At 42.6% G+C, this 23,152-nt stretch overlaps 1 protein-coding gene across 3 annotated transcripts in view; it reads left to right on the top strand.

Annotated features, from left to right (window-relative positions):
• Nucleotides 1–23,152, top strand: part of LOC110537709 (CXADR-like membrane protein) — a 123,993-nt gene that overhangs the window by 91,163 nt on the left and 9,678 nt on the right. The window contains exons 1-3 of one of the 3 annotated variants that reach the window (XM_036937678.1): nt 12,894–12,987; nt 13,974–14,131; nt 19,542–19,740. In XM_036937678.1, the coding sequence (XP_036793573.1) occupies nt 14,012–14,131; nt 19,542–19,740 (319 nt within the window). In that variant the 5' untranslated portion in view covers nt 12,894–12,987; nt 13,974–14,011. Of the gene's footprint in view, nt 1–12,893; nt 12,988–13,973; nt 14,132–19,541; nt 19,741–23,152 lie in introns of those variants that run through there. The other 2 variants (XM_036937677.1, XM_021623977.2) reach the window with 2 other exon arrangements.

Genomic DNA, 23,152 nt, shown 5'->3' on the forward strand with positions numbered 1-23,152 from the left:
GCTGCGCTTCAGCTCATGGACAGATGGCCTGATATTCTCCTGTAGAATTCTCTGATACAGAGCATAATTTAATAATGGTAAGTCGTCCAGGTCCTTAGGCAGCAAAGCATCCCCAAACCATCACAATACCACCACCATGCTTGACCGTTGGTATGAGGTTCTTTCTTTGGAATGCAGTGTTTGGTTTTCACCAGAAATGACAGGACCCTGGGCTTGTCAGCAGTAGAAGCAAAGGATTGTGGGATAGCTTCTTCAAAGTGCTGCATGCAGTCACTGAGACAGACGCTTCTATTTTTAACCAATAACAGTCTAAGCCCTGTCTAAGCCGGGGGGTCTACTAAGCTAAATGGAATTGTTTTAAGAAGGATCATTTATCTGTTTGATTTAGAATTATAAAACCCCTTGAAGTATCCCCAAAACTTTTTGGGAAATTACTTGATGAAAAAGTATTTTTGGCCTTGCTATTAGCCCATACAAACGCATTGAATAACACATTCACTACATTGAACAACAGATAGTCCCCAAAAATATCAAAAGGAAGTTTGTTCCAAAGTGTCCATCCTATATCTGAGAGATACAGTGCCTTCGGAAAGTATTCAGCTTGGTATGTGCTGAGTGCAGTGAAAGCAATCACATGTGGCAGTAAGGGGAGAGAGCCATGGATTAGTGAAGAAGGGGGTCGGGGTCAGGTCACATTAAGGGAGAAAGAAAAGTTTATGGCCTGTATCACTTAGTTTCCTGCCTAGCTGTAAAGATACAATGTTTGTTCAGATGTGTAGAAGACTCTAGGAGAAAGGGTTAAATATAAGTGCTTGTGTGGATTTGTTTTTGTATAATGCAGCTGTGTTGATCCTCTGGGAAGAATAAACTTGGTTTAAGCTTTCATAGTGTTCGTCGAGGGTTTACCTAACACCCTTTACTCAGTACTTTGTTAAAACACATTTGGCAGCGATTACAGCGTCAAGTCTTCTTGGGTATGACGCTACAAGCTTGGCACATCTGTATTTGGTGAGTTTCTCCAATTCTTCTGTGCATATCCTCTCAAGCTTGGTCAGGTTGGATGTGGGGTGTTGCTACACAGCTATTTTCAGGTCTCTCCAGAGATGTTCGTTCAGGGTTCAAGTCTGGGCTCTGGCTGGGCAACTCAAGGTAATTCAGACACTTGTCCCGAAGCCGCTGCTGTCACCACCATGCTTCACTGTAAAGATGGTGCCAGGTTTCCTCCAGACATGGCGCTTGGCATTCAGGCCAAAGAGTGCAATCTTAGTTTCATCAGAAGAGAGAATCTTGTTTCTCATGGTCTGAGAGTCTTTAGGGGCCTTTTGGCATCCTCCAAGCGGGCCATCATGTGCTTTTTACTGAAGAGTGGCTTCCATCTGTGCCTTTCCTAATAATGTCCAATCAATTGAATTTACCACAGGTGTACTCCAATAAAGTTGTAGAAACATCTCAAGGATGATCAGTAGAAATCGGATGGATCTGAGCCTCATAGTAAAAGGTCTGCATACTTACGTAAATAAGGTTTTTGCAAAAATGTTTAAAAACCTGTTTTCTCTTTGTCATTATGGGGTATTGTGTGTAGAGATTTTTTTTAAAAATCCATTTTAGAATAAGGCTGCAATGTAACAAAATGTGGGAAATGCCAATGGGTCTGAATACTTTTTTGTTGTTGTATTTAACCCCCTTTTTGGCACTAAACAGTCTCCATATATACTTCCATTAACAATTTTCGCTAGTGAAGGGGGACCTTCAGACGGGTCTTGTGAGGCCTGTGGGTGTCCTAGAGCAAAACACTCGTAAGAGTCTCACCTTTCTTCGAAGGGGTCATATTAGTATGTAGCCCAAACTGTTCGGATGCTATAGATGATTTTGTTAAAATACTGATCTTCGGGATGTCTCATGGTCTGACAAACACTGCTCTAGCTCTGTCACCTTTCACCGCAGATAAAAACTATATCTCCAGCTTAAATTGACAGATTTTAATGGCCATGTTAGGGGGTTAATAGGCAGGAAATATTGATAACCTCAACTCAGCAGGCCAGATACTTCTGTAGAGGGCTAGCACCACATATGGAATGGAGACAGCTGAGTAATTACAGGAGCACTTACAATAATTGACCCCCTCGTAGATGAATGAGGTAACAGAAGGAGCAACCAGAGCCATGATCTCCAAACAAAAAAAAGTTAAAGTCTGACGATGGTGTTATGTTTTGTATGTCACTTTAGTCTGTCAGTTCGTTTAACATCTCCTTGCCTTGATGTGATTTTTTATTTGTACAAAACTCCAACAGACGAGTGTTGTGTTTGTGGAAGTTGAGCACAAAATGGGAATCATCCAGATGCTACTCCCCTCGCATCCACCTCTCCTCTCTCCTTTAGGCCTATTCACTTAGAGCTGGTGGCACAATCAAACATTTAGATTGTCGGCAAAAAAAAGGAACGACAGGAAAAAGGTCACATGCTTGACATGCTGTGATTTGATGTGACAAGCTAAAGTGCTTTGCCACATTATGCGCTGATCTTTCAATGTTTAAAGCTGTTCATTTCTTATTTGTGACTCGCCACACTTCCCCCATGGCCCCTAAAAACTGTTAAGAATGGGCCTGAAGTTCATATCAAATCAAATCAAATGTTATTGGTCACATGGCTAGCAGATGTTAAAGCGAGTGTAGCGAAATGCTTGTGCTTCTAGTTCTGACAGTGCAGTAATATCTGACAAGTAATCTAACAATTCCCCAACAAGTACCTAATACACACAAATCTAAAAGGATGGAATAAGAATATGTACATATAAATATATGGATGAGTGATGTCCGAGTGGCATAGGCATTGTGCAATAGATGGTATAAGGTGCAGTATATACATATGAGATGAGTAATGTAAGATATGTTAACATTTTTAAAGTGCCATTGTTTAAAGTGGTCAGTGATATGGGTCTCTATGTAGGCAACAGCCTCTCTGAGTTAGTGATTCCTGTTTAGCCTTCGGATGGCCTTGAGATAGAAGCTGTTTTTCAGTCTCCCAGCTTTGATGCACCTGTACTGACGTCGTCTTCTGGATGGTAGCGGGGTGAACAGGCGGTGGCTCGGGTGGTTGTTGTCCTTGAGGATCTTTTTGACCTTCCTGTGACATCAGGTGCTGTAGGTGTCTTGGAGGGCAGGCAATTTGCATTGATGGTGATGCGTTGTGCAGACCGCACCACCCTCTGGAGAGCCTTGCGGTTGAGGGCGGTGCAGTTGCCGTACCAGGCGGTGATACAGCCAGACAGGATGCTCTCGATTCTGCATCTGTAAAAGTTTGTCAGGGTTTTAGGTATCAAGCCAAATTTCTTCAGCCTCCTGAGGTTGAGGAGGCGCTGTTGCGCCTTCTTCACCACACTGTCTGTGTGGGTGGAACATTTCAGTTTGTCTGTGATGTGTATGCCAAGGAACTTAAAACTTTACACCTTCTCCGCTACTGTCCCTTCAATGTGGATAGGGGGGTGCTCCTTCTACTGTTTCCTGAAGTCCATGATCATCTCCTTTGTTTTGTTGACGTTGAGTGAGAGGTTGTTTTCCTGACACCACACTCCGAGTGCCCTCACCTCCTCCCTGTAGGCTGTCTCATCGTTGTTGGTAATCAAGCCCACTACTGTTGTGTCATCTGCAAACTTGATGATTGAGTTGGAGGCGTCCATGGCCACGCAGTCATGGGTGAACAGGAAGTACAGAAGGCCGTGAGCACACACTGGGGCCCCAGTGTTGAGGATCAGCGAAGTGGAGATGTTGTTTCCTACCTTCACCACCTGGGGGCGGCCCTTCAAGTCCAGGACCCAATTGCACAGGGCAGGGTTGAGACCCATGGCCTCTAGCTTAAAGATGAGCTTGGAGGGTTCTATGGTGTTGAATGCTGACCTGTAGTCAATGAACAGCATTCTTACATTGGAATTCCTCTTGTCCAGATGGGATAGGGCAGTGTGCAGTGTAATGGCAATTGCATCATCTGTGGACCTGTTGGGGTGGTATGCCAACTTAAGTGGGTCTAGGGTGGCAGGTAAGGTGGAGGTGATATGATCATTGACTAGTCTCTCAAAGCACTTCATGATGACAGAAGTGAGTGCTATGGGGCGGTAGTAATTTAGTTATCTATGCCTTCTGGGTACAGGAATAATGGTGGCCGTCTTGAAGCATGTGGGGACAGCAGACTGGGATAGGGAGCGATTGAATATGTCCGTAAACACACCAGCCAGCTGGTCTGCGCATGCTCTGGGGTCGCAGCTAGGAATTCCATCTTGGCCAGCAGCCTTGCGAGGGTTAACATGTTTAAATGTCTTCCTCATTTCAGCCAAGGAGAAGGAGAGGGGTGGCTGCAGTCCTTGTTAGCTGGCCTCGACGGTGACACTGTATTATCCTCAAAGCGGGCAAAGAAGGTGTTTAGTTTGTCTGGACGCGAGACGTAATGTGGCTGGTTTTCTTTTTGTAGTCCTTGATTTCCTGTAGACCCTGCCACATACGTCTTGTGTCTGAGCCGTGTGTCTGAATTGCGACTCCACTTTGTCCCTATATCGACATTTCGCTTGTTGGATTGCCTTGTCGAGGGAATAACTACACTGTTTATATTCGGCCATATTCCCAGTCCTCTTTCTATGGTTAAATGCTGTGGTTCACACTCTACAGTAGGCGCTACATACCTATTGGCATAGGTGAGTATTGTACCCATCACCCCGCAGACGGAAACTCTGCGAGGTCCAAGCGGCTTCAAATCTGTCTGGAGACTAAATAACTATTTATCGCTATGTTGCAGGGTACTTGGTGTAATGCAACACCAACCCTCAGTGTTTTTTAACAGCAGGTTGACCTGTCAAGCGAGGGGAAGAAATAAGGCGTCTCACCGGCAGGTAGCAGTGGGGCTGGGCCTTGGCTCTCTATTCACCAAGGCCGTCCCCTTGGGCTGGCCCGAAACCGCGATGAGAGGCACTAGTCACTCATACTGTATGTAACACTAAGCCCTTAAAGTGTAATGAGTGCTGTATTTGACAAGAGCCTAGAAGCTGTGTGAACGGCTTTACCAATGGGGTGGGTGTGTGATTGATATAGCCACTCTCAGGCAGGTTGTGTGTTTCATTATGCAGATACGGCACATGCCACAGCATTTACATGCAGACTCACTACTAACACAAAGCAACAAACTCTTCTTCTTGTCAGTCGCCTCCTAAGTTATTCATTGCCCTTCACTGAGACCACTACTGTACATATACCTTTGGGATGGCGTCTATCACATTGAATTTAAGGCTTGGAAGATATACAGTTGAAGTCGTAAGTTTACATACACTTAGGTTGGAGTCATTAAAACTCATTTTTCAACCACTCCACAAATTTCTTGTTAACAAACTATAGTTTTGGCAAGTCGGTTAGGACATCTACTTTGTGCATGACAAGTAATTTTTCCAACAATTGTTTACAGACAGATTATTTCACTTATAATTCACTGTATCACAATTCCAGTAGGTCAGAAGTTTACATACACTGAGTTGACAGTGCCTTTAAAGAGCTTGGAAAATTCCAGAAAATAAATTGTCATGGCTTTAGAAGCTTCTGATAGCCTAATTGACATAATTGACATAATTTAAATCAATTGGAGGTGTACCTGTGGATGTATTTCAAGGCCTACCTTCAAACTCAGTGCCTCTTTGCTTGACATCATGAGAAAATCAAAAGAAATCAGCCAAGACCTCAGAAAAAAATTGTAGACCTTCACAAGTCTGGTTCACCCTTGGGAGCAATTTCCAAATGCCAGAAGGTACCACGTTCATCTGTACAAACAATAATACGCAATAAATATAAACACCATGGGACCACGCAGCCGTCATACCGCTCATACCGCCCAGAACAACAGCAAAGGACCTTGTGAAGATGCTGGAGGAAAAGGGTACAAAAGTATCTATATCCACAGTAAAACAAGTCCTATATCGACATAACCTGAAAGGCCGCCCAGCAAGGAAGAAGCCACTGCTCCAAAACCGCCATAAAAAAGCCAGACTACGGTTTGCAACTGCATGGGAACAAAGATCGTACTTTTTGGAGAAATGTCCTCTGGTCTGATGAAATAAAAATAGAACTGTTGGCCATAATGACCATCGTTATGTTTGGAGGAAAAAGGGGGAGGTTTGCAAGCCGGAAGAACACCATCCCAACCGTGGCAGCATCACAGGGGTGGCAGCATCAAGTTGTGGGGGTGCTTTGCTGCAGGAGGGGCTGATGCACTTCACAAAATAGATGGCATCATGAGGGTGGAAAATTATGTGGATATATTGAAGCAACTTCTCAAGACATCAGTCAGGAAGTTAAAGCTTGGTCGCAAATGGGTCTTCCAAATGGACAATGACCCCAAGCATACTTCCAAAGTTGTGGCAAAATGGCTTAAGGACAACAAAGTCAAGGTATTGGAGTGGCCATCACATAGCCCTGACCTCAATCCTATAGAAAATGTGTGGGCAGAACTGAAAAAGTGTGTGCGAGCAAAGAGGCCTACAAACCTGACTCAGTTACACCAGCTCTGTCAGGAGGAATGGGCCAAAATTCACCCAACTTATTGTGGGAAGCTTGTGGAAGGCTACCTGAAACATTTGACCCAAGTTAAACAATTTAAAGGCAATGCTACCAAATACTAATTGAGTGTGTGTAAACTTCTGATGCACTGGGAATGTGATGAAAGAAATCAAAGCTGAAATAAATCATTCTCTACTACTATTATTCTGACATTTCACATTCTTAAAATAATGTTGATCCTAACTGACCTAAAACAGGGAATTTTTACTAGGATTAAATGTCAGGAATTGTGAAAAACTGAGTTTAAATGTATTTGGCTGATGTCTATGTAAACTTCCGACTTCAACTGTATCAGCGTGCAGCTCACACAGTCAGTTAGTCATCAGTCAGTTAGTTGACGTTCAACCCCTCATGTTTTGGGCCCACTGATGCATTCTGAGGATTCTTCACCCCAAATGATGGGGCGAACATAAATAATAATTATAATCTGAGTTTACAGCCGGAAGTTAGGCCCTTTTCTCTTTTAGTTTTCTCTTTGATGTCGCTGTGTTTTTTTCCTCAGATCTGAGCATTTCTCTGTGGCAGAGCATGGGAGCACGGGTGATGTGCTGACTCGGATGTGCGGGCAGGCTAGTCAGACAGGCAGCGTGACTTTGGACAGTTTGAAGGGTACGGGGCTCGATGTGTCCCACTGGGTCCTATGTGCTCCTATAATAAGACTGGAAGGAGGCTGTGGGGAGGAGGGAATTTACTGGAGCACGACTCCCCTTAGGGCATCTTCAGAGGAACCAGCTCCTTTATCTCTGTCTCTCTCTCTCTCTGATGCTCTGCTTTGAGCTCTCACTCAGTGAAGTGGCTTGTTAATAATCGCAGACACACACAAACACACACAAACTCCCATACACATGTGTGCAGACACGTATACTGCACACACACACTCCTATTTTTTATATTTATTTTTGTACTGTCCTCATCCAGACTGGGAAACAATACTAACAGCCCAGGCCAGAACATCATAGACCATGCGGGTTAGAGGTCGACCGATTATGATATTTCAACGCCGATACCGATTATTGGAGGACCAAAAAAGCCAATACCTATTAATCGGACGATTTTTATATATATATTTGTAATAATGACAATTACAACAATACTGAATGAACACTTTTATTTTAACTTAATATAATACATCAATAAAATTAATTTAGTCTCAAATAAATAATGAAACATGTTCAATTTGGTTTAAATAATGCAAAAACACAGTGTTGGAGAAGAAAGTGCAATATGTGCCATGCAAAAAAGCTAACGTTTAAGGTCCTTGCTCAGAATATGAGAATATATGAAAGCTGGTGGTTCCTTTTAACATGAGTCCCAGTTAAGAAGTTTTAGGTTGTAGTTATTATAGGAATTATAGGACTATTTCTCTCTATAGCATTTGTATTTCATATACCTTTGACTATTGGATGATCTTATAGGCACTATAGTATTGCCAGCCTAATCTCAGTAGTTGATAGGCTTGATGTCATAACCAGCGCTGTGAAGCAAGCATTGTGAAGAGCTGCTGGCAAACGCAGGAAAGTGCAGTTTGAATGAATGCTTATGAGCCTGCAGCAGGCTACCGCCGCTCAGTCAGACTGCTCTATCAAATATCAAATCATAGACTTGATTATAATATAATAAACCCACAGAAATACACGAGCCTTAGGTCATTAATATGGTCAAATCCGGAAACGATCATTTCGAAAACAAACGTTTATTCTTTCAGTGAAATACGGAACCGTTCCGTATTTTATCGAATGGGTGGCATCCCTAAGTCTAAATATTACTGTTACATTGCACAACCTTCAATGTTATGTCATAATTATGTAAAATTCTGGCAAATTAATGACGGTCTTTGTTAGTAAGAAATGGTCTTCACACAGTTCGCAACGAGCCAGGCGGCCCAAACTGCTGCATATACCCTGACTCTGCTTGCACAGAACGCAAGAGAAGTGACACAATTTCCCTAGTTAAAATAAAATCATGTTAGCAGGCAATATTAACTAAATATGCAGGTTTAAAAAAATCTGTACTTGTGTATTGATTTTAAGAAAGGCATTGATGTTTATGGTTAGGTACCTTGATGCAATGACAGTGCTTTTTTGCGAATGCGCTTGTTAAATCATCACCCGTTTGGCGAAGTAGGCTGTGATTCGATGATAAATGAACATGCACCGCATTGATTATATGCAACGCAGGACAAGCTAGATAAACTAGTAATATCATCAACCATGTGTAGTTAACTAGTGATTTTGTTAAGATTGATTGTTTTTTATAAGATAAGTTTAATGCTAGCTAGCAACTTACGCGAGTGCAGCAAGGAGCCAAGGTAACAGGTGGTCAACCTGCCACGCAGTCTCCTCATGAAGTGCAATGTAATCGGCCATAATCGGCGTCCAAAAATGACGATTACCGATTGTTATGAAAACTTGAAATCGGCCCTAATTGATCGGCCATGCCAATTAATCGGACGACCTCTAATACGGATGATCACAGTCCAAAGGACGTAAAATGTAACGTTTAGGCTTTTATCCATAGCCCCATGGTAATTTTACCCTATACACGGTCAGCATATGCATACTGTGCTGCTGCTGATAAGTTTCTGGTAAGCTAAAATCTCCTCTCGGATCCTCTCTCATCTATCTTTCCACTTTGCATCTCTTCTATGAAGTTGTTACCGGCTTAAAGGGTAGGAAGCATAAGTAAGAACACAGTATGGTCAAAGACACAGTAACTTAGCTGTAATCACGATCTGGTTACCTATAAGTACAAACAGTCATGTTTTGGGGTTATTACATACTGTATTTATTAACTTATTTCCGGATATCTTCTAAACTACCCACAATGCACTATTTCTCAACATCATATGGAGAATCTACTCTGTGCTACCAAGTTCGTATGCTTGCTCGGTAGCTTGCGCAACGTTAGCCTCTTGCCGTGCTAGCATGTGATTACATTCCAGAAGTGTTAGCGTTGTTGAGATAAAATCAACCACTCACGTGGGAGTGTGATGTAAACAAGGAGCAGAAGTGGCTCATGCAGCCATGCCGCATCCTAATGCTCTTCACGGATGTGTTATCTAGTGGGAACCCGTTTGCATGGCAGGATCTAGTACCTTCTTGCCGTGGGCTCAACACGAAAAATAAAATCAAACTTACTTGCTCTAATCGTACAGTACCTCATCTGTTCTCCTTTTTGTTTTGTCTTTTCGGCATGTTCTCTGTGAGTAGGCTAAACTTTGGTTTACTTTAATGTACCTGTAAGCTAGCCTAGGTGTTGATAGCAACAACGGCATTCTTCGGAATTCTGATCATTTTTGTGTAATAACTCGAAAAATGTAAAAGTGAAGTGTAACTTTGCATTGGGACTTTTGATGTGTATACCAATGCAAATCCATATGTTACATGTGATTACATTTGTGCTACCTATCCTTTAACCTTCTCTGTCATGTTTCTTTCTTCCACTGACGACCATGTATCTGAATGACACTCAAGCCAGAAAACGTTCCAAGAATGTTTAAAGAACGTTATAAGGGAGTGTAATGTCATAGTATATTTCATTTAATCATAAAAAAAAAATATAGAGAGAAAATATATATATATATATATCTATATATATATATATATATATATATATATATATATATATATATATATATATATAGCGAGAGAGAGAGAGAGAGAGAGAGAGCGTCTTGCTAGGTCCCTGCTGAGCTCTCAGGTCCTCCCCTGCCAACTCCTAACACGGCATCGGCAAGTGCAAATGTTACGGATGTCACGTTTCTGCTTTGCAAACACACATGACCCCCCTACTTGACAACGTTGTGAAGAAACCTATCTGTGGAGTACGCTTACGGTACGTTCTTAACTACACAAAGATCAATAGCTATGAGAAACACAGTGCTAAAACAGGAACGAGTGGGGAATAGGGACCCAACACTTTTAGCGGCAGCCATCTTGTTATTATATTCAGGAAGTATCTGTTGCCAGGTTGGCTAGAGGAATTACTTCTACTGGATATTGGACATTGACTTTCCACCATTTTCTAAAAGCAGGAGGCCAGTTAGCCTGTTAGCTACGGTCTTTATTGAGGACAGAGCCCTAGCCTGACTTGACTTAGCATCTCTTTCAGTGGCTTGTGAGCAAAGACATTACTTTCACAAAGGGGTCCTGTTCACACCTGCTTGTCACCCCCCGAGCTTCTGAGTGGCACTCAATTTAATCTAATTAGGCCCATATTGAGTAATCATTACAAATGATCTTGTTGTCCTCTCTCCAGCTCCTTCTAATTACATACTGTATCTTAATTGCCACCATCATGTCATGTATGGGGGGAAGAGGGTTGGGCTAATCGGTTAGCGCTCTCTAATTAGCTTTTATGCTAGTGTCATGGAAGCCCTAGACTTGGTCAGCCATGTGGATGAGGATATGTGAGAGTGGGCGATATGCAGAGGTGATATGGCTTTAGCGTTCCCGGGGTCAAGCATGAAATTATGGACTTTTGTCAACAACAACAACAAAAATCTCGACCTGGCACTGAAAATAGTTTTTGATGGTTGTACAAAATATTAAGAACACCGGCTCTTTCCATGACAGACTGACCAGGTGATTGGATTGTGTATGTGTACCATTCAGAGGGTGAATGGTCAAAACAAGATATTAGGAAAGTGTCAATGTTTTTTACACTCAGTGTATAATACTCATGTGACGTCAGTATTAAATGTATAATATTAATCCCCATACTGAGCATTGCTGTTTCGAAACTTACCCCATGCTCTCTCACCATTATACTTGAGTTATTTTTTCATCATCAGTCTGTGACTGACATTACACTGAATAATGTTCTAAATTCAAAATGCTTTATTGGCATGGCAAAAAAATCATAAATAATTCTAACAAGTTCTCACACAAAACCTAATGAAAATATAATTATTCTCTCAACACTGAAGCATCTCAAATACTGTATATGGCCTAATGTGCCACAGAGACAAATTGGCTGTTGACAGACACTTTTTTGTGGTCTCACCTATCTCTTTGAGTTGAAGTGATTTGCTTTATCTGCATTCCATTGGGATAGAGTGCGTCCCAAATGACACCCTATTGTCACACCCTTTTCTTAGTTATCTTTGTTTTCTTTATTATTTTGGTTAGGTCAGGGTGTGAGATGGGGGATTTATGTGTTTTGTCTGGTCTAGGGTTTTTGTATGTTAATGGGGTGTGTCCTTTCTAGGTGTTTATGTAAGTCTATGGTTGCCTAGATTGGTTCTCAATTAGAGGCAGGTGCTTATCGTTGTCTCTGATTGGGAACCATATGTAGGCAGCCATGTTCTTTGGGTATTTTGTGGGTGATTGCCTTCTGTCTTTGTGTCATTGCACCAGATAGGACTGTTTCGGGTTTTCACATTTGTTGTTTTGTATTTTGTAGTGTTATCGTTTATCGTCTATATTAAAGATGTTGAACACTAACCACGCTGCATTTTGGTCCTCCTCTCCTTCAACGGAAGAAAACCGCTACACCTATTCCCTAAATAGTGCACTACTTGTGACTAGTGCACTCCATAGGTAATAGAATGCCATTTGGGACGAAGACAGAAGCTCAACAGAAAATCAGCCGCTCAGGGACATTTCTGTTCTTTCCTCATCGCTTTTATTTTCTGCCATCCATTGTGATGAGACTGATCTCAGTGTAAATCCCCCCTGATGCCATTTTAATGCCATCCTATCCATGCATTGTACAGTTAATCCAGACCAAGGTCCCAGATGTGTTGCATTGGCCATTGGTCTCTCACTGGATTGAGTGCCTTGTACACAGGCTGCAAAAAGGTTTACAATGTATTTCAATGGAGAGATGTACACCTTAGTTGGATAGAGACATGCTGTAGCGTTGAGGTAGATTTCACAAAGGAGAGGGCAGTGAAAAGAACATTGATCACCTATTATGGATTATGCTTTTCTTGCAGAGGTGGTTCGCCCATCTATGCTTGTTTGAGATTATCCTTCTTTGAGGAGTAACCTGTCTGAGACCTGAATAGATGTGTGAGCAGCATCGCAGCTAATTTCTGGGCTTAAGCTCAGTGGGCTAATGTTATTGAGTTATGCAGGTTCGATTCCACTGTATCAAAGCACAACAAAGCTAACCTCTCCACATGCTGTGTGTATGAGGTAGTGAAGTCCATTCTACTTTGGCTCATTATTACCCCCAATACCCTGGTGCGTGCGTGTACATATATACAAAAGTATGTTGACACCCCTTCAAGTTAGTGGATTCGGCTATTTCAGCCACACCCGTTGCTGACAGGTGTATAAAATTGAGTACACAATCATGCAATCTCCATAGACCAACATTGGCAGTAGAATGGTCTTACTGAAGAGCTCAGTCACTTTCAACGTAGCACCATTATAGGATGCTATCTGTCCAACAAGTAAGTTAGTCAAATGTCTGCCCTGCTAGAGCTTCCCTGGTCAACTGTAACTGCTAATATTGTGAAGTGGTAATGTCTAGGAGCAACAACGGCTCAGCTGTGAAGTGGTAGGCCACACAAGCTCACAGAACGGAACCGAGTGCTGAATCTGTCCTCAGTTGCAACCCTCACTACCGAGTTCCAAACTGCCTCTGGAAGCAACGACAGCACAATATCTGTTTGTCGGGAGCTTCATGAAATGGGTTTCCATGGCTGAGCAGCCGCACACAAACGTAAGATCACCATGTGCAAACCGTCAGTCGATTGGATTGGTGTAAAGCTCACCGCCGTTGGACTCTGGATTATTGGAAATGCCTTCTCTGGAGTGATTGATCAGACTTCACAATCTGGTTTTGGCAGATGCCAGGAGAGCGCTACCTGCACCAATGCACAGTACCAACTGTAAAGTTTGGTGGAGGAGGAATAATGGTCTGGGGCTGTTTTTCTTGCTTCTGGCTAAGCCCCTTAGTTCCAGTGAAGAAAAATGTTAACGCTACAGAATGCAATGACATTCTAGACGATTCTGTGCTTCCAACTTTGTAACAGTTTGGGGAAGGCCCTTTCCTGTTTCAGCATGACAATGCCCCCATGCACAAAGCGAGAATTTGACTGACCTGCACAGAGCCCTGACCTCAACCCCATCAAACAACTTTGGGATGAATTGGAACGCCGACTGCGAGTCAGTTCTAATTGCCCAATATCAGTGCCCGACCTCACTAATGCTCTTGTGGCTGAATGGAAGCAAGTCCCCGCAGCAATGTTCCAACATCTAGTGGAAAGCCTTCCCAGAAAAGTGGAAGCTGTTATAGCAGCAAAGGGGGGACCAACTCCATATTAATGCCCATGATTTTGGAATGTGATGTTTGACGAGCAGGTGTCCACATCCTTTTGGTCATGTATGTGTCTGTAATGTGTCTCTAAGCTCATTTTCCTCTCTGCCCACACAGTTCTGCTGGGTGTGTTGACGGTGTGTGCCCAGACAGAGATGAAGAGGGTTGTCGGGGACAATGCCACACTGCCCTGTCACCACCAGTTCTGGGCAGGCGACGCCCCCACGCTGGACATCGAGTGGCTCCTCCTCAAGCCCAGCTCCAAGCAGAGAGTGGTGAGAGTGGCTGACTTGACTGATGACTTGGGGTGCATCTCAATTGACTAAAGTGTCTTCCTCCCCTTGTGTCCTTTCTTCCATAACTAGACATGCGAAAGAACATTCCTGGTTTCGGAATCTATATTGCTGTCACCTACCCTGTGTTTTCAGATCAGTAGGAGAGGACACAAGGACAGAAAGCAACTCCATACTATTGCGATGTATCATAGAACCAGAGGAAATTATAGCATATATGTGTGTTCCTTTGTACAGGAAAGAGAGAAGTATATGGGAGGAGGGAGCACGAAGCTCTAGAGCAGTGGGCATTACTACCGCATGACATGAGATGACATAACATATGACTTCATGACATAAGATACAGTGCGTCACTATCTCCAGTTCATTGAGGCCAATATTAGTCTATAGGGACCCCCTTTTCTCAATGACTAGGAGGACCCCCAAAGGACTGAATCAAACTCTCATCCACTTCTCTCAACTTCGAAGATCTGCCTCTTTCAGCATGCAGGCTGTCTTGTTTTTGTCATTCTGGTTTCACTGAATCCATCTGCAGCTCTTTTTTATGACCGGGAATTGGCAGGTGGGCATAGTTTTCTTTCCATTTGGCCTCTGGTCAATCTAGCCTCCAAGGTGCTGTCAGGCTCGTTAGACCAATTCGTCCGCCTACTTTCTCCTTCCACTCTCTCCCTGCTGGTTAATAAAAGTGCTGCTACAGTTTGCCTTTGGGCGAATGATCGTTTACTAGGCTTGCGGGTTTATCCGAGGAAATAAAATCTCACTCGCCCACTTTACAGGCTCTGCTTGGATATCCATGGTGATATGTAATACCTGCAATGGGGGTTATACACTTTAAGTGCTGTAGGGGGAAAACATATGCATTTGTTGGTATTTTGAATTTCCGTACATGGTCAAATTGTGAAATGAAGTCTTGATTTGTTGATTTAGAAACATCCCTACAATGTCAAGTAATGAAGGAATGTTTTGTTTTGTCTTTGGGTCTAAGATAATGCTGTGGTAGACACAGTTTGTTCATGGGTATTTCTATTAACTAGGGTACCAGGAGGGGGTAAAAGTAAGGTGGTAAAATAGTGGGGGTACGCCATACCGGTAAAACGTGAGCCTGTCACAATTAATAAAACATGCCCCAAAAAACTATAGGCTATTACACCATTATGTAACATTAATGCGTGTCATCCGCATGAAAAATGTGTGAATTGACTGGAAGCCAGGTGGTACACGCTCCAAATTGCTTTGTGGTTTGAGTAGAGCATTTACATTTTGTCATTGTGGAGAGATGATGAGCAGCTTTCGGCTCACCGAACCGAGGCGCACGTGGACAACAGTGAATGTGTCAATTCAGGCTACAAGTGTAGGCCTAATGACAATTGCAGAACACGTGGGTGTTTTGTAACGGATGTCTCTTTCCATTCATCAAATTGCGGGTGCACCTTGCACTGTTGGGGTTTGGATGCTGAAATGATTTTGTGAGTGGACGAATGTGCGCAAGTAGCCTACAGGAGTGACTTTGTTATGTGATGAAAACATCATGACTGGTTGTGTTTATGCCACATTAAAAGGCATAGGCTGTGTGTCCATAAGGCTAGGGGAAGCTTTCCCTAAAGTAAATTGAATTGCCAAAAATGACATAGCCTAATTAGCTTACTCCTGTCTCTACAGAAAGAAATAAAGTCGCTCAAAATAGGCTACTACAACAGAAAGCATGATTTGGCCACAGAGGATCGCTGTGGATTGTTTTAAATTGCATAGCCTACTCTCGTTAAGGCCCGCAATTTGGGCAGCACGCGCTGCAAATACCAAATAGATGATTGTTGAGTTGCGACTGTCAGTGAAAAAGCAGAGATTCAGACAGGCATATCGCAATATAAAAAAATACAATCGCGGTAAAACGTTTTGGAATGCAAATGGCTATTCCTGTAAAGAGATGACAAACATAAAAGAAAATATTTTGATATATTTATTCATACTATTTCATCCTTCCACAAGATATAGTCCCGACGCAAATCTAGGGTTGCTACCCAAGCCGGCTGGTCTTTCATTCATTTGTTTCGGTTGCCAGACACCCGACCCAGTCATTCAGTTATACTGGCTGGCTACATTCTTATCCATTGCTTGCTAGCTAGCCACCTACAGCTAACTTATAGTCATGTCAAACAGTGCAGCCTGCTTGTACAAATTACCTCGACTAATCTGCACCCCCACACATTGACTCGGTACCGGTACCCCTTGTATATAGCCTCGTTATTGTTATTTTATTGTGTTATTTTGTATTTTATTTTTTACTTGTATTTGTATTTTTTTTACCTTTATGTAACTAGGCAAGTCATTTAAGAACAAATTATTATTTACAATGATTGCCTACCACGGCCAAACCCAGACGACAGGACTGTGTCGAGGCATAGATCTGGGAAAGGGTAGCAAAGAATTTCTGCAGCATTGAAGGTCCCAAGAACACAGTGGCCTCCATCATTATTAAATGGAAGAAGTTTGGAACCACCAAGACTCTTCCTAGAGCTGGCTGCCCAGCCAAACTGAGCAATCGGGGGAGAAGGGCCTTGGTCAGGGAGGTAACCAAGAATCCAATAGTCACTCTGACAGAGCTCCAGAGTTTCTCTGTGGAGATGGGAGAACCTTCCAGAAGGACAAACATCTCTTCAGCACTTCACCAATCAGGCCTTTATGGTAGAGTGGCCAGACGGAAGCCAGTTCTCAGTAAAGGGCACATGACAGCTCACTTGGAGACAAGATTCTCTGGTCTGATGAAACCAAAATTGAACTCTTTGGCCTGAATGCCAAGCGTCACGTCTGGAGGAAACCTGGCACCATCCCTACGATTAAGCATGGTGGTGGCAGCATAATTCTGTGGGGATGTTTTTCAGCGGCAGGGACTGAGAGACTAGTCAGGATCAACGGAAAGATGAATGGAATAAAGTACAGAGAGATTCTTGATGTAAACCGTCTCCAGAGCACTCATGACCTCAGACTGGGGCGAAGGTTCACCTTCCAACAGGACAACAACCCTAAGCACACAGCCAAAACAGTGCAGGAGAGGCTTCTGGACAAGTCTCTGAATGTATTTGAGTAGCCCAGCCAGAGCCCGCACTTGAACACGATCAAACATCTCTGGAAAGTCCTGAAAATAGCTGTGCAGCGACGCTCCCCATCCAACCTGACAGAGCTTGAGAAGATCTGTAGAGAAGAATGGGAGAAACTCCCCAAATAAAGGTGTCCCAAGCTTGTAGCGTCATAAACAAGACTCAAGGCTGTAATCGCTGAGAAATGTGCTTCAACAAAGTACTGAGTAAATGGTCTGAATACTTATGTAAATGTGATATTTCAGTTTTCTAAAAACCTGTTTTTGCTTTGTCATTATGGGGTATTGTGTGTACATTTATGGGGGGGGAAAACGATTAAATCCATTTTAGAAGAAAGCTGTAATGTGGCCGGTGGAATGTTGACACGCTGCTTTTCAATGTCTGTGCAAAGTTGCTGGATATTGGCGGGAACTGGAACACGCTGTCTAATCATCGCTCCAGAGCAGCCCAAACATGCTTAATGGTCTGGTGAATGTCCTAGAAGAACTGGGACATTTTCAGCTTCCAGGAATTGTGTACAGAGCCTTGAAATAAGCTTTTTGTGCATATGGAATATTTCTGGGATGTTTTATTTCAGCTCATGACACATGGGACCAACACTTTGCATGTTGCGTTTATATTTTTGTTAAGTGTATATATATTTTTTTGTATATGCAATACCTCTCTCTGCTTTGATAGACATGAATGAGCCTGCAGCTCATCTCTTCAGCGTTGCACTTCATAATACATTTCCTTATAGAATCATAGCCGGGCGAGGGTTCTGGAGGAGCTGCAGCACCACTGATATATTGAAATACATTTGCGAAGTTATACTGGAGGTTCTGCAGAGCCCCTGAAAAATGTTAATACATTTGCCAAAGTTACAGAGTGTTACTGCTGTCTGTGCAGAAATAAATGAAATCATTCAGAATGGCCTACGACACCATGAGAAAGCATATAATTTAGCCACGGAGGATCAGCTTCTTCTTTAAAAAAGCCTAGCTGTACAGTGCAGCCCAATAACAAGGAATAGCCTACAGTCGGGAACGTGCGACAAATCTGTCAGTGAACAAACAGCATACAGACAAAACAGGCCTTTGGCAATACTTAAAATACAATCGCTGGGAAACACAGGTTGGAAAGCAAATGGCTCCTGCTGAAAAGAGGACTTTAATCTGTCTGCTGTAGGCCACCAAAATATTTCATACATTTTCTAAAAGGCCTATTGTTTTACAAAGTAAAACAAGCGAGAGGCTCTTGGCACGAGCACATCAGCCATCGCCAGCGAGTGAGCACAGCATCATTAGGTGAGTCAGTGAAGCTGGAAAGCATTTTTAGGACTATAGTTTCCTCCTCATATTGTAGGCTACAATATGTGTTTGCACACACCTAGGCCTAGACTATTGATGGATTCAAGACAAGGTCATTTGTATTGATCTCAGTTTGTCAGTGTCAAAGTAGCCTGTCATTTTGATCATTTGTGTGGTATTATGGTGCCTTCATGACAACTGGGAACTCGGAAAGAAACAAGGTTGAATCATGACATCAGTGATCTTCAGGTCGGAAAGTTGGGAGTCTAGGAAGAGGCCTGAGCTCCCGACTTGGAATTCTGAGTTGGATGACCATTCAAAAAAAAAAATTCCACAGTTCTCAGTTGTCTTGAAGTCGGAAGTCAGAGATTTCCCAGTTAAGAGTTCCCATGTTTTGAACGCGGCATTAAAAAGATTATGCCAAAGTCTCCAGTCATGTAAAATGACGTAGAATTGCATGAAATGCATTTATAAAAGGCCACATTTTTCCCGGACCCTAGGGCCACTAAAAATGTTCTCCATGTGTGCAACTTCTGTAAGTTCCTCTACTCTGCTGCTCTATGCCAATATACAAATACAATGATATGCATACAACGCTTTACTTTAAAGGGGATTTTTTTTCCTCATGCGTTCCAGTACCTCAGAGCTCCCTAGGTCACCACCCTTGTGTACTGTACTGTGTGTGTGTGTGTGTGGCATAGTTGCTAGAACATAGTATGAAAAATGTAGGCACTCATTACGGTAAGTTGCTCTGGATAAGAGTGTCTGCTGAATGTGTGTGCGTGTTCATGCTTCTGTTTATGTGACAGCATATTTGCATTATGTGCATGTATCCATGTGCGTGTCACCTACACACACCCACAACGTTTCCCCAGATAACCATGTCTACAGAACTGTTGCACCACAGTTCCAACTCTCCCAGACAAGTCCTGCTATACACAGCCAGCACCTCTCATCTCTCTGTACCTCTTCCATCTGTCTCACCTTCCGTCCCTTCCTCCCTGCCAGGTGATCACCTACTTTGCGGGCCGGGTGTACGACCCCAACGAGGCGGAGGCAGGCCGACTGTCCTTAGCCGGGGACTACCTCAAGGGGGACGCCTCCCTACTGATCAGTGACCTCACCCTGAGCGACTCGGGTGAGTACAGCTGCAAGGTGAAGAACGGGGGGAAGTACCATTGGATCACGGTCAACCTCATAGTACTGGGTAAGTTCTGGACCCGCTGTGTATTTTTATGATTTTTCACACTTTAAACAAAAACCCCATCAAACAGGAACCATCAAAACCAGTCACCACCACACAAGGTAATATAAAGAGCTCCACCACATGATTAGTCACAAGAACATAAAATACCCTCAGAGAATTGGGTTTGGTTAGGCTGACCCTGAATTCACCACAATACAGTATCATACTTATGTCACTTGAAATGGGATACACTCACACATCTAGTACAGGTGACCGTGGGCATCTCTAGTCAGAGATTCAAGAGATGTTCACACCACCAATATTTCACTGTTAAAATGTGTAACATGGTTTTAAATGCTTACTGTATGTGATGGATAGCAATTACAGAAGTGATACTGTCCCTTGTCCCTTCATATTCCAGGTCGCAATTGTAAATGAGAACTTGTTCTCAACTTGCCTACCTGGTTAAATAAAGGTGAAATAAAAAATAAATAAATAAAATATTGTCCTACTGGTCACACACTGGTTGAATCAAAGTTGGTTCCATGCAATTTCATTGAAATGACTTTGAACCAATGTGGAATAGACGTTAAATTGACGTCTGTGCCCAGTGAGGTGGTTGACTGGCAATGACCACACAAACACTGTTGGTGAGATGTTTGAATCACTACCTAACTAACCTGTTGGTGTCACTAAAGTATAAGATGGCAGTTACTTGTGACTTACTTGTAAAAGCGAAAACTAACTCCAAAGGGTCGACATTGGACCACTGCCACATGTTGCTACCGATCCAAAACTGTCCAATGACAACAAGAGATAAAAGCGGAACTTGCACCAGTGGTGGAAAAAGTACCCAATTGTCATACTTGAGTAAAAATATAGATACCTTAATATCTATATTAATAAGTAAAAGTGAAAGTCACAGAGTAAAATACTACTTGAGTAAAAGTCTAAAACTATTTGGTTCTAAATATACTGATGTAGTAAAAGTTAAAATATTTTCAATTTCCTTATATTCAGCAAAACAGATTGCACCATTTTCTTGTTGGAAAAATGTACTGATAGCCAGGGGAAGACTACAACACAGACATCATTTACAAAATATGTATTTGTGTTTAGTAAGTCCACCAGATCTGAGGCAGTAGGGATGACCATGTGTTCTCTTGATAAGTCGTGAATGTGACAATTTTCCTGTCCTGCTAAGTATTGAAAATGTAACGAGTACTTTTGGGATGTATGGAGTAAAAAGTAGATATGTCACAACCTGATCTGTTTCACTTGTCCTTGTGATTGTCTCCACCCCCTCCAGGTGTCGCTTATTTTCCCCAGTGTATTCATCCCTGTGTTTCCTGTCTCTCTGTGCCAGTTCGTCTTGTATGTTTCCAAGTCAACCAGTGTTTTCCCTGGTTCTCCTGCTTTTTGAATTCTCCTCTTTCTAGTCCTCCTGGTTTTGACCCTTGCCTGTTTCTGGACTTTGTACCCAACTGCCTGACCATTCAGCTTGCCTTGACCACGAGCCTGTCTGCCACTCTGTACCTCCTTGACTCTGATCTGTTTTTGACCTTTTTGCCTGTCCACAACCATTCTCTTGCCTACCCCTTCGGATTCATAAACATTGTAAGACTCCAATCATCTGCCTCCTGTGTCTGCATTTGGGTCTCGCCTTGTGCCTTGAGAAGATTATTTTCTTTAGGAATCTAGTGAAGTTAAAGTTGTCAAAAATATAAATAGTAAAGTAAAATACAGATACTCCAAAAAATGACTTAAGTAGTACTTTAAAGTATTTTTTACTTAGGTGCTCTACACCTCTGAGTAGCACCATTGACACTGTGATACAGCGTCTAGCTGTGTATAGCTCTAATATAGAGCTCTCACCAGGCTGTCCTACCCTCGTATGGTCTCCCACATTAAGACGTTTAGGGAGTGCGCCACATACATTTGTACAAACTGGCCCGCAGCTTTGCAATGACACTTTCGATTTTTAGGTAGACAAACATTAGCATTTGTCTTGTTCAATGGGAAGATAATGGTCTTGGGGAAGGGGGGTACTGGGAGGTGATTCTGACACATGAACAAGATGAAGGGCCCCCTGCCTCCTGCTCCCCCTCCTCCTCAGCCCCCCTAATTTCATCCTGGGTAGAATTTTCTCTGCTCAGCAAAATTAGGAGAAAACAGAGGAAGAGAGGTTTGTGATAGAGAGCAGGAAGTGGATGGGGGGGGGGGGGATCTCTATATTATGTGTACGTGTGTTTGATCATGTTTGTTTGTTTGTTCATAGGGATAACTGTTTTCAGCTGGCAAGAATACATTTCTTTGATGTCAATGTGGTTTTCTGAAAGTACCAAAAATACAAAAAACAACACTGGTCTATCCTGGTTGATCTATCTAGTAGGAGATTATGTGACCTCAGACTTGTTAGTGATGCACCGGTCAACTTAGTTATTATTGCATATTTCATATTGATAGATTACTTTATGCTGTAAGGACACAGTAATGACAGACAGATAGTAAATGCTTATAGAATACATTTCATAATATCAAGGTGAAACACTTATCAAGGTAACATTCACATTCTGTAATAAAAGGACATTTTATGTGTCACATGCTTCTTGGACAACAGATTTAGATTTACAGTGAAATGCTGTAAAAAAAAGAATTCAACAACGAAGAGTTAAAGATCAGATAAAAAAAATGTAATCAAAAATAAAATATTGGCACATTGAGATTTGATGAGCTATTTAGCAGTCTTGTTTAGAAGTTGTGTTGCTTGGGGGTAGAAGCTGTTCAGGGTCCTGTTGGTTCCAGACTGGTGCATTGGTACCACTTGCCGTGTGGTAGCAGAGAGAACAGTCTGTGGCTGGAATTACTGTGATATGAGGAATTATCATAAAGCCTGAAGCTTGCAGGGAGATGCATGTAGACCACATCCTCCTCCTCTGTCCAGGACAGCTGCATACTCCAAACACCGATCAGCATCTTATTTTTCATATGCAAACCATACTTTCTGGTCATTCTTAAACAGAATACACGATCATTGTATCCAGGCCACCACCGGAAGTGAATCTGAAGTAGTAGACTCCTCTCACTGATGCTGTGAAGATACCTGTATGACAAAAATAAATATTGCGTATTTATTCATAAGTAAGGGCCTGCTCAAGAGCACATTTGACAGTTACCTTCAGTCTCCTCCTTCATCTGGTTATTTGTGAACTGAAGTTCAGCTTTGGTGACACTCAACTCGATTTTCAGATCATTTAATACATTTTTGACTGTTACTTTTGACTGGTACTGTGTATATATACTGGGGCCTGTCAGGGGTGCGTACATAGGCACCACCTATATTCCCTGTTCACCCACGACTGCGTGGCCACGCACGTCTCCAGCACCGTCATTAAGTTTGCTGACGACACAACAGTGGTAGGCCTGATCACCG

The sequence above is a fragment of the Oncorhynchus mykiss genome, chromosome 12 (genome assembly GCF_013265735.2).
Source record: "Oncorhynchus mykiss isolate Arlee chromosome 12, USDA_OmykA_1.1, whole genome shotgun sequence".
In the NCBI taxonomy this organism is placed as follows: Eukaryota; Metazoa; Chordata; class Actinopteri; order Salmoniformes; family Salmonidae; genus Oncorhynchus; species Oncorhynchus mykiss.